This window comes from Thamnophis sirtalis, unplaced genomic scaffold, assembly GCF_051295495.1.
Source record: "Thamnophis sirtalis isolate CommonGarterSnake01/CBP01778 unplaced genomic scaffold, rThaSir2_p1.2 scaffold_7, whole genome shotgun sequence".
Lineage (NCBI taxonomy): Eukaryota > Metazoa > Chordata > Lepidosauria > Squamata > Natricidae > Thamnophis > Thamnophis sirtalis.
In genome coordinates this window covers 32,257,489-32,278,426 of record NW_028261387.1, presented here as the reverse complement: position 1 = coordinate 32,278,426, position 20,938 = coordinate 32,257,489, and the positions used below count along the sequence as shown (strand labels likewise).

The 20,938-nt window shown below is 40.9% G+C and overlaps 1 protein-coding gene across 1 annotated transcript in view; it reads right to left on the bottom strand.

The window, feature by feature from the left end:
• Positions 1-666: 666 nt before the first annotated feature.
• SLC26A8 (solute carrier family 26 member 8) overlaps positions 667-20,938 on the bottom strand; it is a 41,627-nt gene continuing 21,355 nt past the window's right edge. The window contains exons 12-19 of the mRNA XM_087720791.1: positions 19,252-19,358; positions 15,726-15,795; positions 14,315-14,407; positions 14,097-14,231; positions 11,687-12,013; positions 9,458-9,512; positions 8,886-9,079; positions 667-927 (exon numbers count right to left, since the gene is read on the bottom strand). Of these exons, the coding sequence (XP_087576917.1) occupies positions 667-927; positions 8,886-9,079; positions 9,458-9,512; positions 11,687-12,013; positions 14,097-14,231; positions 14,315-14,407; positions 15,726-15,795; positions 19,252-19,358 (1,242 nt within the window). The remainder of the gene's footprint in view (positions 928-8,885; positions 9,080-9,457; positions 9,513-11,686; positions 12,014-14,096; positions 14,232-14,314; positions 14,408-15,725; positions 15,796-19,251; positions 19,359-20,938) is intronic.

Here is a 20,938-nt window from a genome sequence, read left to right as displayed (position 1 = left end):
TTTTGCCTACTGGATTTGAAGCAAGCTTCAGTAGTTCAGTATAAAAATGCAATATGTAAAAGCATGAATGTACATAAACAATAAAACTGTTAAAATGGTCAAGAATGTTAACGTTTTAACACGGTGACCTACAAATATACGACAACTTGAATGATGTTTCTTATCTGAATCTGAAGTAAAACTTAATATTCCTTTAAACTAACCTAAATGTACTGCTTTGGAGAATAAACATTTGCTTATCAGACATCAGGTATCTAAACTTGGAGTCTAAAATATGGCAACATTTATACATCCAAAATTTATTATTTGAAGTATTAAAACAGCAAACCATTTGCAGTTAAGTAAGAAATTTCTTTTGGGAAGCTAGAAAACCTACACAGTAAAAAGAATAAATTAATTAATAAATGCTTTGCATATTAATAGCTTTATAGTACATTTCATTGCCTACTCAAAATGTACTTTTTAAAGAAAATATATTTTTTTTCTCTCAATGAATTATTGGTTATATAAATGTTGCATCATTTTTCAATAATGTCAATAAAAAAGGGGTAACCATTTAACCTAGGATATTACTCCCAGGGGACTGGGAGGAAGAAGACGTAGTCCAGATTAATTGCATTGTATTTTTGCTTTGTTTATTTAGTTAATTTGAATCGATCTCATAATTTACATTTCTCTGGAATAATTCCACTTTCCTTCCCATTCTTGATCATCTTCATTGTCCTCAAGGGGAGTTGTTTCAATAGGGTGATGAGAAGTACCTTCTAAGTCACTCTGGAGAGAAAATGTGCGGAAAAGATCAGATATGGGCTCCTCTATGTAGGTTTCACTTTGAACAGTTTTGGGTGTGGAGGCATCTCTGATCCCATTGGACTGTTGAGTCCTCTCTGATTGCTTACTTCTCACAGAGTGGTAACTTCTTATATCCTGAAATGTACACAAATATATAATGCCTACATATACAGAAATTCACATTTATGCATCCATACTGTACATCCATCTTTCTTATCCACCAAACTGAATATTACAAGGATCTTACATATGCAAAATACAGAAGAGTCTTTGCCATGATTCCAGAAAAATAAAGGAATCATTTAGCAAAGTTAAACTAATTAGTTCACTGGATCTAGTTTAGGGAGAAATCAACCTTTAAAGGGAATAACATTATTCGTTTAGCTTTATCCCAAAGTGGCAATCCTGTTCTCAGTTACTTAAAAATAAATAACATTAAAGTCTTCAGCTGAGCTAGAAGCCCATTACTATGAGAAAAAGTATAAAGTCAGTGGTTAGATTATGCTTGAGAAAGATTACATGAAAAGTTCCAAAGATGCTTTTTCAAGAGGCAACTGGACTTTCTGTTTTTTCTTTGAAGACGTTTTGCTTCTCATCCAAGAAGCTTATTCAGCTCTGAATGGGTAGTGAAGAATCCAGTCAGAGCTGAAGAAGCTTCTTGGATGAGAAGCAAAACATCTTCAAAGAAAAAACAGAAAGTCCAGTTGCCTCTTGAAAAAACACCTTTGGGACAACCATGACTTGGATGACTGAGAATCTCCATAGACATTTACATGAAAAGATTCTCCTATGCTACTCCCATATAATATGAATCCTGCTGTCAGCCTCCGCTTTGCTGCTGCTTCGGCTGCCATTGAAACGGGGAGGGGGGGCATGGTATTTGGGAGGGGACTCTTTGTTGTGCTGGAAGAAGATTCTAGATTTTGAACTGTCCACCTTACTGCGCATGTGGAGGAGGAGTGTTTCCTGCCAAGGCCAACGGACTAGCATTCCATCCTGGTGATGCCTTTCGAAGTTATCTCACACCTGACAATTGGGAGAATTATGATTGGACTGTGCACGGGATGCCAAGGGGAGGGGAATGAATTATACAATATATTATTCGCTTTCGCGCCTAAATATTTAGACTTAGCTTAGCTTCGCTTCTATTCATTTATAATTAGTAAAAGTACACTTGATTTCTACCAATGGAGTCCTGTGGTTTTCTTTCCTGATTTTTGAATGAAGAAGGGCTGACAATTTAGCGAAGACTCACCTCTACCCCACCAGGAGCTACAACCTACCGAGGGGGGTGTTCTCACAAAAAGAAAAATAATGTCTTTGCATGTGAGTGATCAAGAGGAAACTGAAGGGGTGGCAGCAGAACCATCTTTAACTGAAAGGCTGGTCTAGTCTAAGGGTGGAAGAGCCTACTGTTCATCCCCGATGGACTTTGGGTGTCGGACAAAAAGAGGAGTCAGAGGAGTTGGATGCGGGAGTCACGAGAAGGAAACCGGGAAAAAAATCAGCAGAATGGGGTGACGCTGGGGAAGAGGATTACAAATTGTCCCACGCCATGCGACTCCTCGAGGAAGCTATGTCCGAACGCAAGACCCGTGGAAGAGCAGTGGAAAGGGAGCAAGCTGAAGAGTTTGAGCAAAGGTACTCCATGCACAGGTTAAGGGAGGGTGAAGAGGCCGAGAGGGGTTGGGAGCAAGGAAACCCAGAACCAGCCTCCCCCCCCCAGCTAGGGCCGCTCAAAGAGTAGGGGGGGGGCAGGTGACGCCGAATGGCAAAAGTCCCTCCCTTAACAGTGAAATATAATGGCAATCCAAAAAATTTAGGGTTGTTTATCATACAGGTCTGGAACTATATGGAGATTTATGGCCCGGATTTAAAAACTGATGATATGAGAGCAAGGATGGTTTTACTCTCATTGGAGGAAAAAGCGGCCGAATGGATGGTGGGCTTACACCAATGCAATTCCCCTCTCCTGAGGAATTTTAATGACTTTATGGCTGCAATGAAGAGGTTTGATGACCCGGTGATTGAGAAACGCGGGAAGGTGAAATTTATGGCCCTGAAGCAGGGAAATAGACCGGTGGCTGAGTACATTCAAGAGTTTCAACAGCTGTCAGCCTATATGAGGGGATGGTCAGAAGACGCTTTGTTAGATCAATTCGCTGGGGGATTGAATGAAAAAATTTACCAACAGTGCATTAACAGACACCTTCCCCGCCGAGTGACTACTTGGTATGAACACGCAGCAGATGTTGAATTAGATTTGGCCAGGCTTCAATGCATGAAAGAGGGAGAAGTGGAGAAGTCGCCCCCCCCATCAGCCCAAAAAGCCCCCCCCCCCGCACCAGAAGTGAAGGGAAGCTTCGCCGGCAAGGCCAAGCCTTTCACGTGCTTCCGCTGCGGAAAGGAAGGCCATTGTGCAGTGAATTGCTGCGTTAAAATGGCTCAGACCGCTCCACCCCCTCCCAGAAGAGAGGGGAGGGCAAGTAAGGCCCCGGGCAAGAAGAGAGAGGCTGCGTGCATTGCTGAAAGTGTCCCCCAGCATTTCCTGCCGGAGGTGGAGGAGGGTGACGTTAGCTCCAGCTCGTCTGATGAATCAGATGACGACCGCTCGCATCGTTGGGTGAGTTCAAACAAAGGCCCCATGCTGATCCCTATTGAACTAAGAGTGCCACCTGCTGGCGAGACTGAAAAGCTTTTAGCTCTGCTGGATTCCGGCTGTTCTCGCTGTATGATTAGTCCGGCAATGGTGGAAAAACTGGGTTTGAAGTTGAGGACTTTAAAAACCCCTATTGTTTTTTGCCAAATTGATGGTTCTATTGAGGGAGGGGGCCCTGCTCATTTTTCTACTGAGCCTTTAGAGATGAAGATGGGAACCCATCAGGAATTAATCACTTTTATTGTGGCACCTGGCATGGACCGGCCCCTTATTTTAGGACTCCCCTGGCTTCGTAAATGGAACCCTCGCATTAACTGGAGGAAGGGGTGGTTACGCATTCACACTAGCGCGATCCCTGAAAGGGAGGTTGAGACCCCAGACCCTGCTGATTCCAACCCCACTTTGGCAGCCAGGGGACAGGAGAGGATCGAAGGGGAAGAGAAAATTCCGAAGGAATATTGGGATCTGAGAGGAGTATTTAGTGAGAAATCTTCTGATAAGCTCCACCCCCACAGACCCACTGATTGCACCATCTATATTTTGCCTGGAATGATGCTTCCCAAGCCCCAGATATATTCTATGTCTCCTAGGGAGATGGAGGAAATGAGGAGATTCATTGACAAGAACTTGGAGAGGGGTTTCACTGAACTGGCTAGACCCAAGGTGGCAGCTCTTGTGCTATTCAGAGAAAAGAAAGATGGCTCTCTCAGATTATGTGTTAATTTCAAAAATTTAAACGCTATCTCTGCCCAGAACCTCTATCCATTACCACTGATGAAGGACATGCTGGCCCAACTGGGCAAGGGCTGCATTTTTACTAAACTGGACTTGCGGGAAGCATACTATAGAGTCCGTATTAAGGAGGGTGACGAGTGGAAAACAGCTTTCAACTGTCCCCTTGGCTGTTTCCAGTTCCGTGTGATGCCATTTGGGCTGCAGGGGGTGCCTGCGGTTTTCATGCAATTGATTAATGAGGTGTTGCATGACCATCTTTACAAAGGCGTTATCATATATTTAGACGATATCCTTATTTACACGCAAACACGTGCGGAACACATAAAGCTGGTTCGTGCGGTGCTGAAGAAGCTTCGAGCCGCGGAGCTTTATGCCAAATTGTCCAAATGTGAATTCCATCAAGAGAAGGTGGACTACCTAGGCTATCATATCTCCCACGCGAGTGTGGAGATGGACCCCGCTAAGGTCAAAGCAGTCACTGAGTGGGAGGCCCCTCGTACATGCAGGCAATTGCAGAAATTTTGGGGATTTGCCAATTTCTATCGCCAGTTCATCCCTTCTTTTGCTAAGATAGCTCTTCCCATTACTAACCTATTGAAGTCTAAAGGTGGGCCGAAACCCAGACCTAGCAAGCCATTGGATTGGACCATGGAATGTCAAGCTGCCTTTGAGAAATTAAAATGACTTTTTGCTGAGGAACCAGTCCTGAAGCACCCGGACATGGATGCACCATTTGTGGTTCAGGCGACGTGGCGGTGGGGGCCGTGTTGCTTCAGGCCAATGATCAAGGTAACTTGCAACCCTGCGCATACACCTCTAGCAAACTCACTGACATAGAAAGAAGTTGGGCCATCTGGGAGAAGGAGGTGTTTGCTGTTCGTTGGGCTTTGGCCACATGGCGCCATTTTCTGGAAGGTGCTAAGCACCCGTTCGAGGTGTGGACTGACCATAAGAATTTAGAAGCTTTGAGAACTCCCCGGAAACTTTCTCCTAAGCAGATGCGCTGGACTCAGCATTTCAATTGTTTTAATTTCATCCTGAAATATATTCCGGGTGGTAAGAACTTCATGGCTGATGCTTTGTCCAGACTTCCTCAGTACAACTGTTCAAAGCTCAGCGTGGTCCAGCCGGTCATTCCCGCGACAAGTCTCGCTGCTCCTGTGGTTACTAGACATCAGGCATGTTCTAAAGTAGATATATCCCAGGATTTTCCCAGGGATGACTTGCCATGGATTGGGGTGAAACTTTATGTCCCTGCATCTCTTCGTCTGGTGGTTCTCCAATGGGCTCATGATTCCTGGATGGCGGAGCATTTTGGTTTCGTGAAGACGCTGCATCTCGTGAAATGGCAGTTTTGGTGGCCTTCTTTGAACTTTATGTCGCCAGTTGTCCCATTTGTGCTGCTGCTAAACGCCCGCCAGGGAAACCGCAGGGTTTGCTCCAGATTGTGGCTCGCCCTGTCGCCCCATGGAAGGAGATTTCTATGGACTTCATTGTCGAGCTCCCTGAGAGCCAGGGGCACACCGTCATCTGGGTGGTCACCAACTTGTTCTCCAAACAAGTCCACTTCATCCCTTGCCCCAAGATTCCATCTGCTAAGACTCTCGCAAAAATGTTCATCTCTCATGTTTACCACTTACATGGGGTGCCTGACTACATCATTTCGGATAGGGGTGTGCAGTTCACCTCCGTGTTCTGGAGGGAATTTCTTAAACGGATTGGCTCCGCCCAGGGCTTAAGCTCCGCCCACCACCCTCAGACTAATGGGGCTTGTGAGAGGACTAATTCTGTTCTGGAGCAGTATTTACTTTGTTTCATCAACTACCAGCAAGATGATTGGGTGGACTTGTTGCCGCATACGGAGGTGGCTTATAATAATTCTGTGCATAGTAGCACTGGGTTCACCCCTTTCCGGGTGGTGTCTGGACAGGTTTTTGTGCCTATTCCTAAAGTTCCTCATGAGCAGCCGCAAGTCTTGTCTCCCTCTGAGTGGAGTGATCGCCTTCGGCATGTTTGGCCTTTAGCACTCCAAACTTTGGACGCTGCGCATCGCGCACATAAGAAACAGGCGGATAAAAAATGGACTCAGCCGTCTGATTACAAAGTGGGTGATCAGGTTTATCTGTCTACCAAGTTTCTTCAAACTCCCCAGAAATCCAAGAAGTTGGGGCCTAAGTATGTTGGCCCATTTCCTATTATCAAGGTCATCAATCCTGTTTCCGTTCGGCTGCAGCTGCCTAAACACCTCAACTGAGTCTATCCTGTTTTTCATGTTAACTTCATAAAGCCTGTTCGCTTTTCGTCTTTGCGTCCGCCTGTTGATCCACTGCCTGCCCCGCTGTTGATTGATAGTGAACAACATTTCGAGGTCTGCGAAATTTTGGACTCCTGCAGATGGCGGAATCGTGTTCAGTATCTGGTGGCTTGGAAGCATTTTCCCCCTTCTCATGCCGAATGGGTGGACAAATCCCATGTCCGGGTCCCTAAATTGCTCCACCGATTCTATTCTGCTTATCCTGACAAGCCCTAGTTTCTCATATTTCCTGACTTTTTCTCTCTCTCCCTCCCCTTTTTTTTCACTTTCCGTTTCTTGTTGTTCGTCTGTTTGTTTGTGCTTTGTTGTTTTCCAGGTCTGACCGCCTTTTTCTGGAGGAGGGCCGGATGTCAGCCTCCACTTTGCTGCTGCTTCGGCTGCCATTGAAACGGGGAGTGGAGGCATGGTATTTGGGAGGGGACTCTTTGTTGTGCTGGAGGAAGATTCTAGATTTTGAACTATCCACCTTACTGCGCATGTGGAGGAGGAGTGTTTCCCGCCAAGGCCAACGGACTAGCATCCCCTCCTGGTGATGCCTTTCGAAGTTATCTCACACCTGACAATTGGGAGAATTATGATTGGACTGTGCACAGGATGCCAAGGGGAGGGGAATGAATTATACAATATATTATTCACTTTTGCGCCTAAATAACCAGTCTTCGCTTAGCTTCACTTCTATTCATTTATAATTAGTAAAAGTACACTTGATTTCTACCAATGGAGTCCTGTGGTTTTCTTTCCTGATTTTTGAATGAAGGGCTGACACCTGCATATGTTTGTTCTGCACATAGATTAAATCTGAAAAGTGGGAAAGGTAATATTTTGCAATGTATGTATCACAACACAGTAATGTTCCTTCCTGCCCTCACCCTTGATGTCTTCACATCAGTATGGCAGCTATAAAAAGATACATTTGTAGCTGCATTCATGTAGATTAGGGGTGTCAAACTCAAGGCCCAGGAGACAGATCTGCCAGTGAAAACGAAGCTTGGAAAGGCCATAAATGGCCGGTCCAGGCTCTCAGCCACGAGAGTCTCTTGCAGCCCTCTGCAGTGAAAATGGAGCCCAGGTGGGCTGCATGAGACCTCCCTGAGCTCTATTTTTGCTGGCAAAGGGCTGCAGGAGACCATCATGGCCAAAAATGGAGCTTTGATGAGTGATGTAGAGCTAGGCATGCCCACCCTGACCACACCCCCGGCCACACACACACATACACTGGCTGCCCCCACAGATAAAACACAACCCTGATGTGGTCCTCAATGAAATTGAATTTGACATTCCTGATGTAGATGCTCTAGAACAATAGTCTCCAACCTTTATGGCACCAGGAATCCGTTTCATGGAAAACAATTTTTCCATGGACTGGGAGAGGGGAATGGTTTCGGTTTCTCTCGCTTGCCCACCACTCATCTCCAGTTGTGTGGCCCAGATTCTAACAGGCCACCAACATGGCCCACAGCTTGTAGACCTCTGATCTAGAGGTATTAAATAATCAGGACACGGTGGCTCAGTGGCTAAGACATTGAGCTTGTCGATCAGAATGGTCAGCAGTTCGAATCCCTAGTGCCATGTAACAGAATGAGCTCCCATTACTGGTCCCAGCTTCTGCCAACCTAGCAGTTCGAAAGCACATAAAAATTCAAGTAGAAAAATAGGAACCACCTTTAGTGGGAAGGTAACAGCGTTCCGTGCCCCTTCGGTGTTTAGTCATGCCAGCCACATGACCATGGAGACATCTTTGGGCAGCACTGGCTCTTTGAAATAGAGATGAGCTCCACCCCCTAGAGTCAGGAACATCTAGCATATATGTGCAAGGGCAACCTTTACCTTATACTATACATGGGTGTCCCTTTATTGTTTAGGTGTTTCCCTGAATGTGCAACCCTCAGAGAGAGGCTGGCAAAATCAGCAGATTGGCAAAATGAGACATAATCCTGCTCTGTACATTTAGCTTAATAGGGAGCATCTCAGCTGTGTTGAAATCCATGGAAGATTCTGGTTGGATGATTTTTATTGGCTTTTCCTAGGTGCAGTGTGTTTTTCCTAGAAACACAACTGAGTGTCATACTGGACTGGCAGCAGGATAAGCACTATAAGAGGATAAGCACTGTAATAATCATTGTTGACATATTTAATCTAGGGATAGAGAGAATCTTGAAAAAGATTATGTCAATGACAGGAAGAAATCTGAATCATGAACCATGTAGCAGAACAATATAAGTGTTCAGCAAAATCCTAGGAATGAATTAAAAATAATTGCAAATCATCTTCACAGGGAGTATTCTGAGATGTCCCTTGTAACTATAATGCATAGACTGAAATGAAGGCTTTCCAGTGTTAATCACGTTGGTACATTTATCATGAACCTTCACTTAAGTATCATACCTTTTCATCATCTAAATTCATTCCTGCCATCACATCCTCAGGAGCTTCATTTTGGGTTTCCATTGGAACCATCTCTTCCAAGAGGTTTGGCTCCACAGCGAAGAGTATTGCATCATGCAGAGTAGGAAAGAACCGGGCTTTAGTAACACATTGGTCAAAGAAATCATTATTTTCAAAAGTTTTTATCACAGTGGCTGTGAGATAAAAAGGCAGAAATATTACATGCGGTTGTAGAATTATTTTTTTTAAAAGAGACATTTGTTTGTTTGTTTATCAGTTCATGCTATAGCCTACAATTGGGTTACATTATCTATTGTCTATCTTGCATATAGATAATTACTATACCTTTACCAGAGGTGGTATTCAGCAGGTTCTGACCAGTTCTGGAAATTTTGAGTAGTTTGGAGAACCAGTAAATACCACCTCTGACTGGCACCCACCCCCATCTATTCTCTTCCTCACGAGTCCCAGCTGATCGGGAGGGAATGGAGATTTTACAGTATCCTTCCCCTGCCACGCCCTCAGAACCGATACTAAAAAAAATTGAATCCCACCACTGTGCCTATACTCACGATGACAGGCAGCTATCAGGATTGTGATTCCAATGTTCTGAAAGACATGACAGAGCTATAAAAGGAAGCCATTATATGATAATTAGTTATGATATCATTTTCAGAGATTGAGACAATTTGATAAAAGAGCTTCTTTAAGCTGATACATAGGGACTAAGTCTGTTACAATTCCCAACCAGCATAGCCCTATGGCTGGGATTTGGATAGCTAAGTATATTTCCATTGTGGTGAATCTATTTTTCTTTTGCAGATTATCAGCCCATAAATTTGGTGGAGTTTAAGTAATGCCCTTTATACTTGGGGGAGTCATATAAATTCTTATACCTCTTTGGTAAACAATGTCATGTACGGGATGTCCAGAAATAATGCATCTATCTTACATGTCTAAGGCAAATATGTTTTTGCTATAATTTGGTTTACTTGGCAAATACATCTCAGAACAGCTTATCTCATAATAAAGCCCAACTTCTCATATCAAATCATTTTTATTGATAGTAAGATAAAACAGTTGATTACTAAATATCATGCAAATCAGAGGTGGGTTGCTGCTGGTTTGGCCTGGCTCGGCCAAACTGGTAGTGGCGGCAGTGGGAGACTCCGCCCCCCCCGCCTAGACACTTCTGCGCATGCGCGCAAGCATGAGCAAACTGGTTAGCAACCCACCACTGATGCAAATCTACTGACAGTTCAAATTGAAGCCATGTGTGGGTGAAGTGCTGCATATGTTTGTTTAACAGTATATTTTTAAAAACAAAATCTATTTTTCATGAAAACTTGGGGCAGATCTATGTAGTCTAGGGCAGGAATCGCCAACCTTTCGGATCTGAGGGACTACTAAATTCATAAGTTTAAATCCTGCGGGCTATTAATATGAATTAAAAAAAAAGATAAATAGCATTTAGTGCAATATAAAAAAATGCAAATAATTTTTCTGTGAACCACAAAAATTTTCTCGTGAACCACCAGTGGCCCATGGACCATCAGTTGGTGACTGCTGTTCTAGGTGATTGGCTTCATGATCAGTCTAGATAAGATGAGGAATTGGATGTTCCCGTGTTTGGTTTCTGCTGTGCATTGGGTTACTGATACTGCTGGTGGATTAATCAAAGCCCAGTGCCCCGATTCTAGTGTCTTGTTCATTGAGGTAGATAAGACTGAATCAAGGTCATATATTTTTCTAATAAAAAAGGAATCAATGTAGGGCCATCCTGGATTAGCTACTCAAATTATGCATTAGGTACACATCTCTACTCATATTTGGACAAACTGTACTGTGTGCTTCATGCATAAAATGTATCACATTTTTTGCTTTATGCTGACATGGGTATCACAGCCAGAATTTTATATTCTGTGATATCTAAACATGAAAATTCACTCCACTGTGGGACTTCGGTTTTGTAGAGAAAAATAAACCAATCCTTTCGTGTTTCTCGTTATTTATTTTCTGATCAAATTACATGATCTGTATCACCAGACTACCTGTAGTGTTTCAAAATTTGTGTTCTTTAAAATGTTATGCTATAAATTAGATGTTATAAGGTTTCGGGGAAGTGTCGATTTTGTATATATCTGGCAAGCCACATTATTCATCCAGTTTCTTCATCCCTTTGTAATTTCAGTGTTAAATGAGATTCATAATACATTATTTCAAAACACCTATTCCATATTTAGTTAACTAGACCACATACTTTTAAAAGGAAACCTTCAAAACTAGAAGGCTAAGCATAAGTGTGTGGAACATTTTTTTTACTGCTGCAAGAAAAATAATATATAGATGAAGGAACTGTAAAAATAAATATAGTGATTATATTTGATTGTTTTGCTTGCATTTATTTATTTTATTATAAAATTTATTGGCCGCTTATCTTATCACAGAGTAACTCTGGGTGGCTTACAGTCATAAAAAAGTATTTGTACAGTATATAAATTAAATTAAAGCCAAATATTAAAATCAGATGACACATGGGATGGGTGGAAACGGAGTGGAGGGAGGTGGGATCTGTTATTATTCGATCAATCACCACCTACACTGTGCTGTTCTCCCATTGAGGCCCCAAGCCAGCTGGCAGAGATAGGTCTTGAGTCCCTTATGAAGCCTTGAGGTCCTTGCTTGTAGTTGATCTTGCTTATTAAATATCCATTTATAAATTCCAAACAGTCTATCACACACACATATACTAAATCAAAGTTTTAGATTAATAAAATTCTAAAACAATACAAGAGACTTACCTCCCGTAATAAACAAGAAGCTTGTAAATCAACAAAGTGCACCATGCTAAAGTCTAAAACAATAGTGTGAATCCTATGCCTTGCATACTCTGAGTCAAGTGTATACAACTGTGTTGTAGACCTTGTTAAACGAGGGTCTGATGAAAACCACATGTTATTCAGATCCTCTTTCCTCTTTGCATAGCTATACGGACTTTCTCTTGCTGGAGATTGGACGTATTGTATATCAGAAGGGCTTCTTGTCCAACGTACCAAGGCCAAAGAAGAAGCAGAGAATGATTCATTAGCAATAGGAACTCGCTTTTGAAGTTTCTCTCTATAGGGTACCTAGAATTCAAGAGAGATAATAGATTCTAGAAGAGAATGGGGTGACACTGAAAATTATACTGTATTTCCGATTGCTCTTTACAGACTCTTCATTTTCAAACAGAACTTTTTTATTTTTCTTTAAAAAAAACAAACACAAATATGTCATCATTTGTCAATCATTAAGACATTGAAGTACAATTTTTTGTGTGTGTGTGTACCCGTCCCTCCCTCCACCCCCCCACCCCCTTCCTCCTTCCCCCCCCCCCCCCCCCGACTTCCCAGAACCCGTACCCGGTATGGATTTTTAACTAACACAGTCTAAAATCTATTGAGAAAAAAGAAATAAGGAAATTAATGACATTCTAGATTGACCTTAGCTTCTTCTTACTGAACTGACTTTTAACAGTTTAAGTCATTTCTGATCTTAAGCATAGGCTAACTGGAATTTCTTAGTCCCGTATTTATTTTGTATATAGTCAATCCATTTTTTCCAGTCTCGTTTATATCTCTCTTAGACTCTTCATTTTCATATGCTTAAACTTTGGGCCACTCTCAATTTAATGTCATATTTATCATTTCACTTGTTTTCTCCAAGTTCTCCCTTAGATATTGGAGGAAGGGTCTTAATTTTTGAGAGGATGTCTAACATCAGAATTCCCTCCTGCTTCCTTATGAACAAGAAAAATGTGGAATGGTAAGGGGTAAAATGGTAAGGATTTATATCAAGTCTTTCCAGTCCTCTGCCATGTTCCTGATTGGGGAAAAAGTTTACAGGAGCCATTGAGTGATCCATACTAATTCCATTCTACTGAGAAATAATTCTTAGAAGGGGCAGGGAAAGCATTCTGCCTGCTAGTACTTCCCTGCCAGGTATCTGGATTCATCAGACCATTATCTTCTTTCACATTCCACATACCATGAAAAAATGGGTACGTTTGCTTTGGAGATCATTAGCAAAATCACACTTTAGGCAATTTATGAATTATTCTATGGAGGAAATGGTAGGCTACATTCTGCAGTTCAGGTCTTTGATTTTAATCCTAATACCCTATTAGTGGACTGTCAGTGGTCCTGGTCTCCGACTACTGGTACCAGGTTAGACTGTAATAAGGCGTCCCTCATCCAGAATTTGATTGTTGATAAAAGAGCCAACCTGGCATGTATTATATCATCTTGTGCACAGTTGTGCTTGTTCCTGGATTGGCAGGCCCTGCTTACAGATTCCAGATTAAATCTGCTCCTTCAAGTGCTTAGTTATTCATGACCTAGACACCTCCAGATTGGCCTATTGCCGTGATGGCGAACCTATGGCACGCATGCCCAAAGTGGCACACAGAACCATGCTGCCTGGCACGCATGGCATCTCCTGTTCCTCTTCCAGGTTTCTGGCTTGCATGCACACCAATCAGCTGGCCTTTTTGCATCCCACAGTGTCAGAAACTGGAAGAGCTGGTCTTCCATTTTCCATTGTGAGCATGTACGCTGGCCAGCTGGCCAGCTGATTGGTGCGTGCGCATGCGTGGCAGTAACCAGAAGACTTGCTGACCAGAAGTTCATTTTCCAGCATGCACACGCCCCCTGGGCAGCTCCTCTTCCTGGTTGTGGCTCAGATGCCTGTGAAGTGCTCCCTTTTCTGCACTCAGTGCCCCAAGTGTGCATGTGCACTCCCTTTTTGGCACTCAGGGCCGAAAAGGTTCGCCATCACTGGCCTATTGCATTGTACTCTATATGGGGCTGCCTTTGAAGAGTATTCAAAAGCTTCAACTGGTAGAGAATGTAACTCCAGGGACAATTATTGCACTCCTAAAATAGCACATCTTATACCTCTGTCTCATGAGCTGCATTGGTTGCCAGTTTGCTTCCCGATTCAAATAAAGTTACTGGTTTTAAACTTTAAAGCCCTTCATGGCTATCTGAGTTACATTCGCTTTGATTAATAAATAAAGGAAACAAATATTTTAGGGCTTATTGCTGTAGGCTGTAAGTGTAAGAAAGTGGAAAGCATTTTCCTCAGTGCTGTTTGTCTCAGAATTAAGAAAGGTTTTGAGTCAACATGTGCAACTGTGTAAACATGTGTGCACAGATAAGAAATACATCTGACCCTGGGTATCAGCTCAGGTGGGTCACAAACACAGGCACAGTTTAAGTCTTTGCTCTGTCCTTTAACACTGGACATGCTGACTGAGATCAAGGCTCGCATCTCATTTTCATCCAGAGGCACTGCCTTCATATCCATCTGAAATAGAAAGAGGGAAGTTAGACTTCTGTTTTTAGATGTGCATAGCTTTTGAACTACTTTATTGGGAGAGGATAATTTACCTTTTTCAAAATGTACTTTTTGAAATGTTTCATGTTTGCAAATGAGATAGAAGCACAGCACTGGAATATTTTCACACCCTGAATTTCTATGGCCTAAAAAGCAAACAAAACAAACCTCTTTAGATGCAGAGCCTTTTCAAAATGTTACCACATGGCAAGGAATTTTTTGCAATTCCAATCAATAGTGTGTGTTCTCAAGCTGTTATATTTGATCATTGAACATAATGGATGGCCCCTAGGTATCATGCTATTATCTCCTTCTTGTAGGTACAAGAGGGCAACGTGACTAAAGATCGGTGCTTAGAAACTCAACACACACACACAGACCCATACACAAACACACAGAAATGCACAGAAACACGAACTCTCTTGTCCCTAGGGAAAAAACAACAACCAAACTATGAACTACTGACTCTAGAAATCCTCTAGTAGGATTTTATTATAGAAAGATAATGTTTTAACAAATGTCAAAACAGGTATTTTAAGTTTTAAGCAAGTTTTTAGCAGTTTTATTGAAATTATTTGCTAATGAAATAGCAATAGTACTTAGATTTATATGTCACTTCACAGTGCTTTACAGTACTCTCTAAGTGGCTTACAGAGTCAACCTACTGCAGCCAACAATCTGGGTCCTCATTTTACCGACCTCAAAAGGGTGGAAGGCTGTGTCAATCTTCAGCCTTGAAATGGCAGTTTGAATAGAAAATCAATTTTCACTTTTAACATAAACTAATACCCGGTACATTTAGGCACATAAAATAGCATTAAAATAATGCATCAATCAAATGTAATTAATACAATTGCCATTAATAAAATATATTTTCATGGCTGATAATAGGTTAAGAAATTGAGGGGAAATTGTGCACATGACAACTATTAATTATAGTGTGTTAGGATATGTTTTTCAGTATGGTAGTCAGGATGGCAAGAATTTTGCTTGATGAAAGGTGACATTACCAATCATAATCCTGATAATTATATATAATTTCCTAACAGAATAGGAATCAGGAGTCAGTTAGTGGCTTAAAAACCCCAACTGAACTTGATGGATCTATTAGAATGGTAGAGCTGGAGAATATTACAAACATTTGCCATAAGTGAACATTAAGAGCTTTGGAGTTAAGAGAAATTCCAAGTCTTGACTTCAAACCGTGCAAAAGGTTTACAATGCACCTGGGTATGGGGGTAAATTCTAAGCTATTTTTCCTGCTCAGTCAGAGGCTGTCAACTGTTATGTGTATCATTTCATGAAATGCAGTTAAAATAGTTTCTAATCATGTTCATCACTGTCTCGGGAAGAGCCTGACACAATCATTTATGAAATTAATTTATCTGGACCTGTCAGCTGTTGATTTGCTGGTAATGGAAAATGATTATAGCAAATAAAGTATATATTCTATCTCCCTCTTACCTCACTGTAGTCAGAGAAACGGCGATAAATATTGGTGTTTGGAATCTGACCCAATATCATCATCTTCATTCTGAAACAAGGGTATACATTGGATCTACTTTCTCTTTATGAAACATAATAAAACCAATGGATCAAAATTTTCCAACCTATCTCACCCTAGAAATATGTCTGAAATATTTGTTTTTCTTAGAGAAAAGGGACAAATAATGGTGAATACAAATTGTGTTTATACATAATGTTACACTCGTCTAGATGAAGTGCAGACTCCTTTGTATCATATTTCCCACTTTTATATCTACATGGAGAAGGTGCAGGAAATATGCTATTATTTTTTGTACCCAATAGAAAGAGCTGATTTGATGAAATATAGAGAAGCCTTGCTATTGCGGAAAAAAAATATATTATGTTGTTGGTCTGAACTGAAAGCTAATCATTTCTTCTGCATTAGGTTAGTCGCATTTGCTGGTGTTGACTATTTCTTTTAAATATCTGCATATCATACAAGAAAACTAGATAAACAATGATGTATGGGACTGCTTAGTACCTCTGGTGCTGCATGCTGTATTGATACTTGTTCCAAATATAGTAATTTGCCACAAAGTAGAATAATCCGGTAGCTAATTATTCTAACAAATGAGAGTGGAGTAGAGATCGGGAACTGGGTTAGTTACTGTGTACATGTAGGACTGTCCTGGCAAGTTCTGTGGACTCACCGGTGCAATATCACTTCACATGATCTTGAAACTATCCCTCTGTTGATGGAAGCTAAGATTGCATTAGTGTTTTTTTTGGCATCTGCAGGATATGCTGGCTCATACTTAAGTGATGGTCTACTAAAACACCTTCCAAAGCCAAAACCAAAATAAATGGTTCTTGTTATAGGCTGCCATCAATCAGCCCCAACACCATCTAGTTTTCCAAACAGGAACTTTTTGTTCTTCCAACCAAGAGTTTCTTCTAGAAAAACAGAACTAAAAGTTCATTGGGACTCCTTGTCCAAAGACCAGAAAAACAAAACATAACAAAACATTGTGTAAGTAGTCCTCAATTTACAACTGGTCATTTATAACTCTTTGAAGTTGTGACAGTGATGGAATGGCTGCATTATAGCCTGTAAACAATCTCCAGCCCTCATAAATGGTTGCGCTGCCCTCCCAATCATGTGACTGCGGTCTTCCATAGTGATGTGACTGCTATTCACAATTCTTTCTGATGGTTTCCAGCAAAAAAAAAAAAAGCCCATTCATATGAACAGGTGTGTTTAACAACCACTCTGTTTGCTTAACAACCACCACAAAAAAGGCTGGAAAATTACTTTTGGTCATGTGCCTAATTTACGACTTACGACCAGCTTTCTGGATATGATTGTAAGTCAAGGACTACCTGCATCTGTTTTGGAACACACAGATGTGCATTAGGACTATATTTTAATGAGAAATCTACTTATTTACCCAACAGAGCCAGATTCCTAGGTGTAAAAAGCAACATACTGGAAAAAGAAAATATAGGGAAAGTACAGGAAGGCAGCAATCATCAGTTAAAGGAGTCACTTATTACCATCTCAAATAAGGTTATAGGTTTCATTATGAAGGAAGTTAGCACCCACCTCTCTCTACTAGAAAAATGAAATATCCTAGGAAATATTAAAAAGGCAGAATATTATATTTCCCTGGATGAGAAATGCAGAAACATGTTTTAAAGACAAAGCAACTCCCTGCCCCCCACTTCAGCTCCAGGATGATGGGATTAAGATATGACCCTCAGGACATGATAGGATTAGCCCTCTACCCATCTAGTAACAGAACTCACCACATGGCACCTGGGGAGATTACATTACCCAGCAAGATTCAGCCAGGCCTGGGACACAGTCAGCCTACAAAGTTAGCTAAGACCCCTGCCCCTTGGGAGTCTGACAGCCAATGGGATACATTTCTTAGACAGGAATAGAAAACTCTAAGGTGGGGCCCAAGAGAGGGTGTAAAACCCAGGGGCTCTTAGCATCTCTGCCTTTTTTATTCTTCAAGATCTTCAATGCATGTGATCCCCTTTTTCCACCAGGACCTCAAGCCCTGTGATCCTGTCCACCATTAAAACCATCTTTCCAAACATCATTGCATCCAGTGTCTTTTTCCCCTCTTGGAACTGAACCCAGATGGACATTTCTTCCAACAATTATATGTTCAGAGTTCATTATAGAGAGGGCAGCTGAAGAAAGAGCTTCTGAGCATCCCATTTCATCTAAGTCTTCTTTGTTCCTTTTTTTCTTTGTCCTTTTTCTTTGTTCTCTGATTTGTCCATTTGATAGAATATAAAGGATAAGGGAAAGCCAGCGTTTTGGGGCAGATGTCTTTTGCAGTATCTAATCAAACAAAATGCTCCATTTGTAATGTCCTGACGATAGTGAGCAAATCAGAAAGGGTAGCAGTTAAAGCAACCCTCCTAACAACTTTGGTGGAAAGATACAAGCACAGTTCAGCTTTTATAGCTCTAAAAGGTACTTGTAAAGGTACCCCTCACACATATGTGCTAGTCGTTCCCGACTCTGGGGAGCAGTGCTCATCTTTATTTCAAAGATGAAGAGCCAGCGCTGTCCGAAGATGTCTCCATGGTAATGTGGCCGGCATGACTAAACACCGAAGACACAGGGAACACTGTTACCTTCCCACCAAAGGTGGTCCCTATTTTTCTACTTGTATTTTTACATGCTTTTGAACTGCTAGGTTGACCGAAACTGGGGCAAGTAACGGGAGCGTACCCCGATTCACGGCACTGGGGATTCAAACCGCCAAACTGCCGACCATTCTGATCAACAAGTTCAGTGTCTTAGCCACTGAGCCACCGCGTACCTTTATATAAAATCTACAGCTCTAGTTTTATATAAATGGGATTATATATGAGACACTTTTTGGAAGGTATGGGGATCTTTTAACATAAAATAAAGTAGCTTAGAGCAAATATAGTATAAATTCCATCTATTTTTTATATAGCCTCAAAGCAGAGAGAGAAAAGAAAAGCAGGTTTTAGAAGTAGGGCATGGAATGTGAGAAAGGATTCAGGGGAAAAAACAAGGGTACTATCTTCAACTTCCTAATGTTAGAAAGCTAAATCATGTATTAATATAAATTATTCTCAAGCCATATTATTGAATTATCAGTATCAATTTTTCAAATATGTTTTTGAACACAAAATATTTTCAAGGATGTGTATGTTAAAATATAAACCAATATAAGAGGTTTCTCTTAAAATCATTTGGATAAAAAAATGGAACAGGAATGGCACTGGACAACTAATATTTTCCCATATGATGAAAGAGATCAAGAATCAGAACATTTCCAACAGATAGCAGATTATTATCTGCTTGATGATGGAAGAAAAATTTCATTGAGCATTTAGTTTTATTACAAAGTTATTGTTATTATCAAATATTTTTCTTAAAGTTAAAGCCATCTTACAGTAGAAGGATCAGAAAACATTAACATTAGAACTTGTCATGTGGAGTAAGACAACAATATGGTAGGAGCAATACCTGTGCGATCTGACACTTATTATAAAAAAGGCAAATCCCAAAGAAATTCCTAAGCCAATATCCAGACCAAGGCAGAGGACAACTAGAAAGGTCACAATCCAAATTCCCTTTAAAAGATGAAAACAGGAACATTATGATTAATAATTTAATAATCATAAATTAAATACCCATAACCCTAAAGCAAAATACTTTGTTGGTATGATAAAGCCCTTGCAGTTTAACTGTAACAGTTGTTCTAAGAACAATAATAGCTGATACCACAATACACATAGACATATCCAAACAATACACAGTATGTATCACATTAAGAAAAGTCAACTGATATACATATTACAAAACATAGCCCAAGGAAAATACTCTCGTTATTCACCCTGACCTCTCTACCACTCCATGGAAGCATTATAGCTTTGGAACTTAAGTTTGTATTTTTTTTCTCAGAAGGTGAACATATTTCTAAACAGAGAATTGTGCTACTGTCCAAATGTTTTATGGGGTCGGTGTGAGATGTAGAAATATTAATGAAAATATAGCACACTAAATGTTCATTAATTGATTCTTAATAGTTAAAGCAATATAAAAAATTAAGATACGGCAGGGAGCCTTGTGACTTTCAAGAAATATGTTTCATGGATACCATTGGGAACATCTTCTTAAGGAGCTCTTTCCACCGCAATTCTTCTCCACTAAAGTATATGTCAGAAACTAGAGGCACAGGGTCCTTCTAATTAGTCAGAACCCATCCTGCTAGATGAATAGTGTTATCTGTACAATAAATACTGCCAAAATTTCTGTGTTGGTTAAAAGAGGTTCTGAGATTTTATTTCTAGCAGCTTCAGTATAAGCAATGGTCACCTTTGAGCAGTGGTAGGATATACTTACCTTCCCTACTGTTTTACAAATGTGAGCACTCACACGCACCTTCTGCGCATGCATAGAAGATCACGCATTACATCGGGGTGGGTGGACAGAGCCTCCCACAGCTGCCACTACTGGTTCGCCCGAACTGGAGAGGACTTTGAATACCACCTCTGCATTGAGGTTAAAGCTTAGTGGTAAAAAGCACCAAGCATTTGGCTCATAGCTAATGTTCTAATTCATTTATTTGGAGATACCACTTTCTAGGAGACCAGGAAGAACTGATATGGAGACAGTCGGAAAGTGCTCCTTGGTATCACTGAAATATTTTGGTCAAGGCTATGATGAATAGGACTAGGAAGTAGATTTCATGAAGCAAGTTATGAGATCCATCAATTTCCTCATTGGAGATGATATCTTGTTAAGCAAGGCTAACACAATTAAGGCTGGAGACCCAAAAAGTTGAAAAATCTGGTTAAAATACTGTTGTAATAATATTGCAGTAGTGTAACTAAACTACAGTGTGTTCAAGTCGCAATATGCAATGGGTCTAATCTGAAATGTCAACAACTAACCTAAAAATCAAGGATCTGTCTTCCAATAGCTATTGAGCTTAGACCTGTCCCATTAAACTGGAATCTTCACATAGATTTCAGACATTTTAAAGTATTAATACACATATTGTAGTATCCTCTAGAAATATAGTTAAAATATTTATCATTGGAAAAACCAACTAACCTATTCTCCTTTGGTGCCACAATCTAACCTGGGGTACCCTGAAAGATTTTTCTTTTCTTCTTGCTACTTTATGTACATTTAGCCTCTATCATCT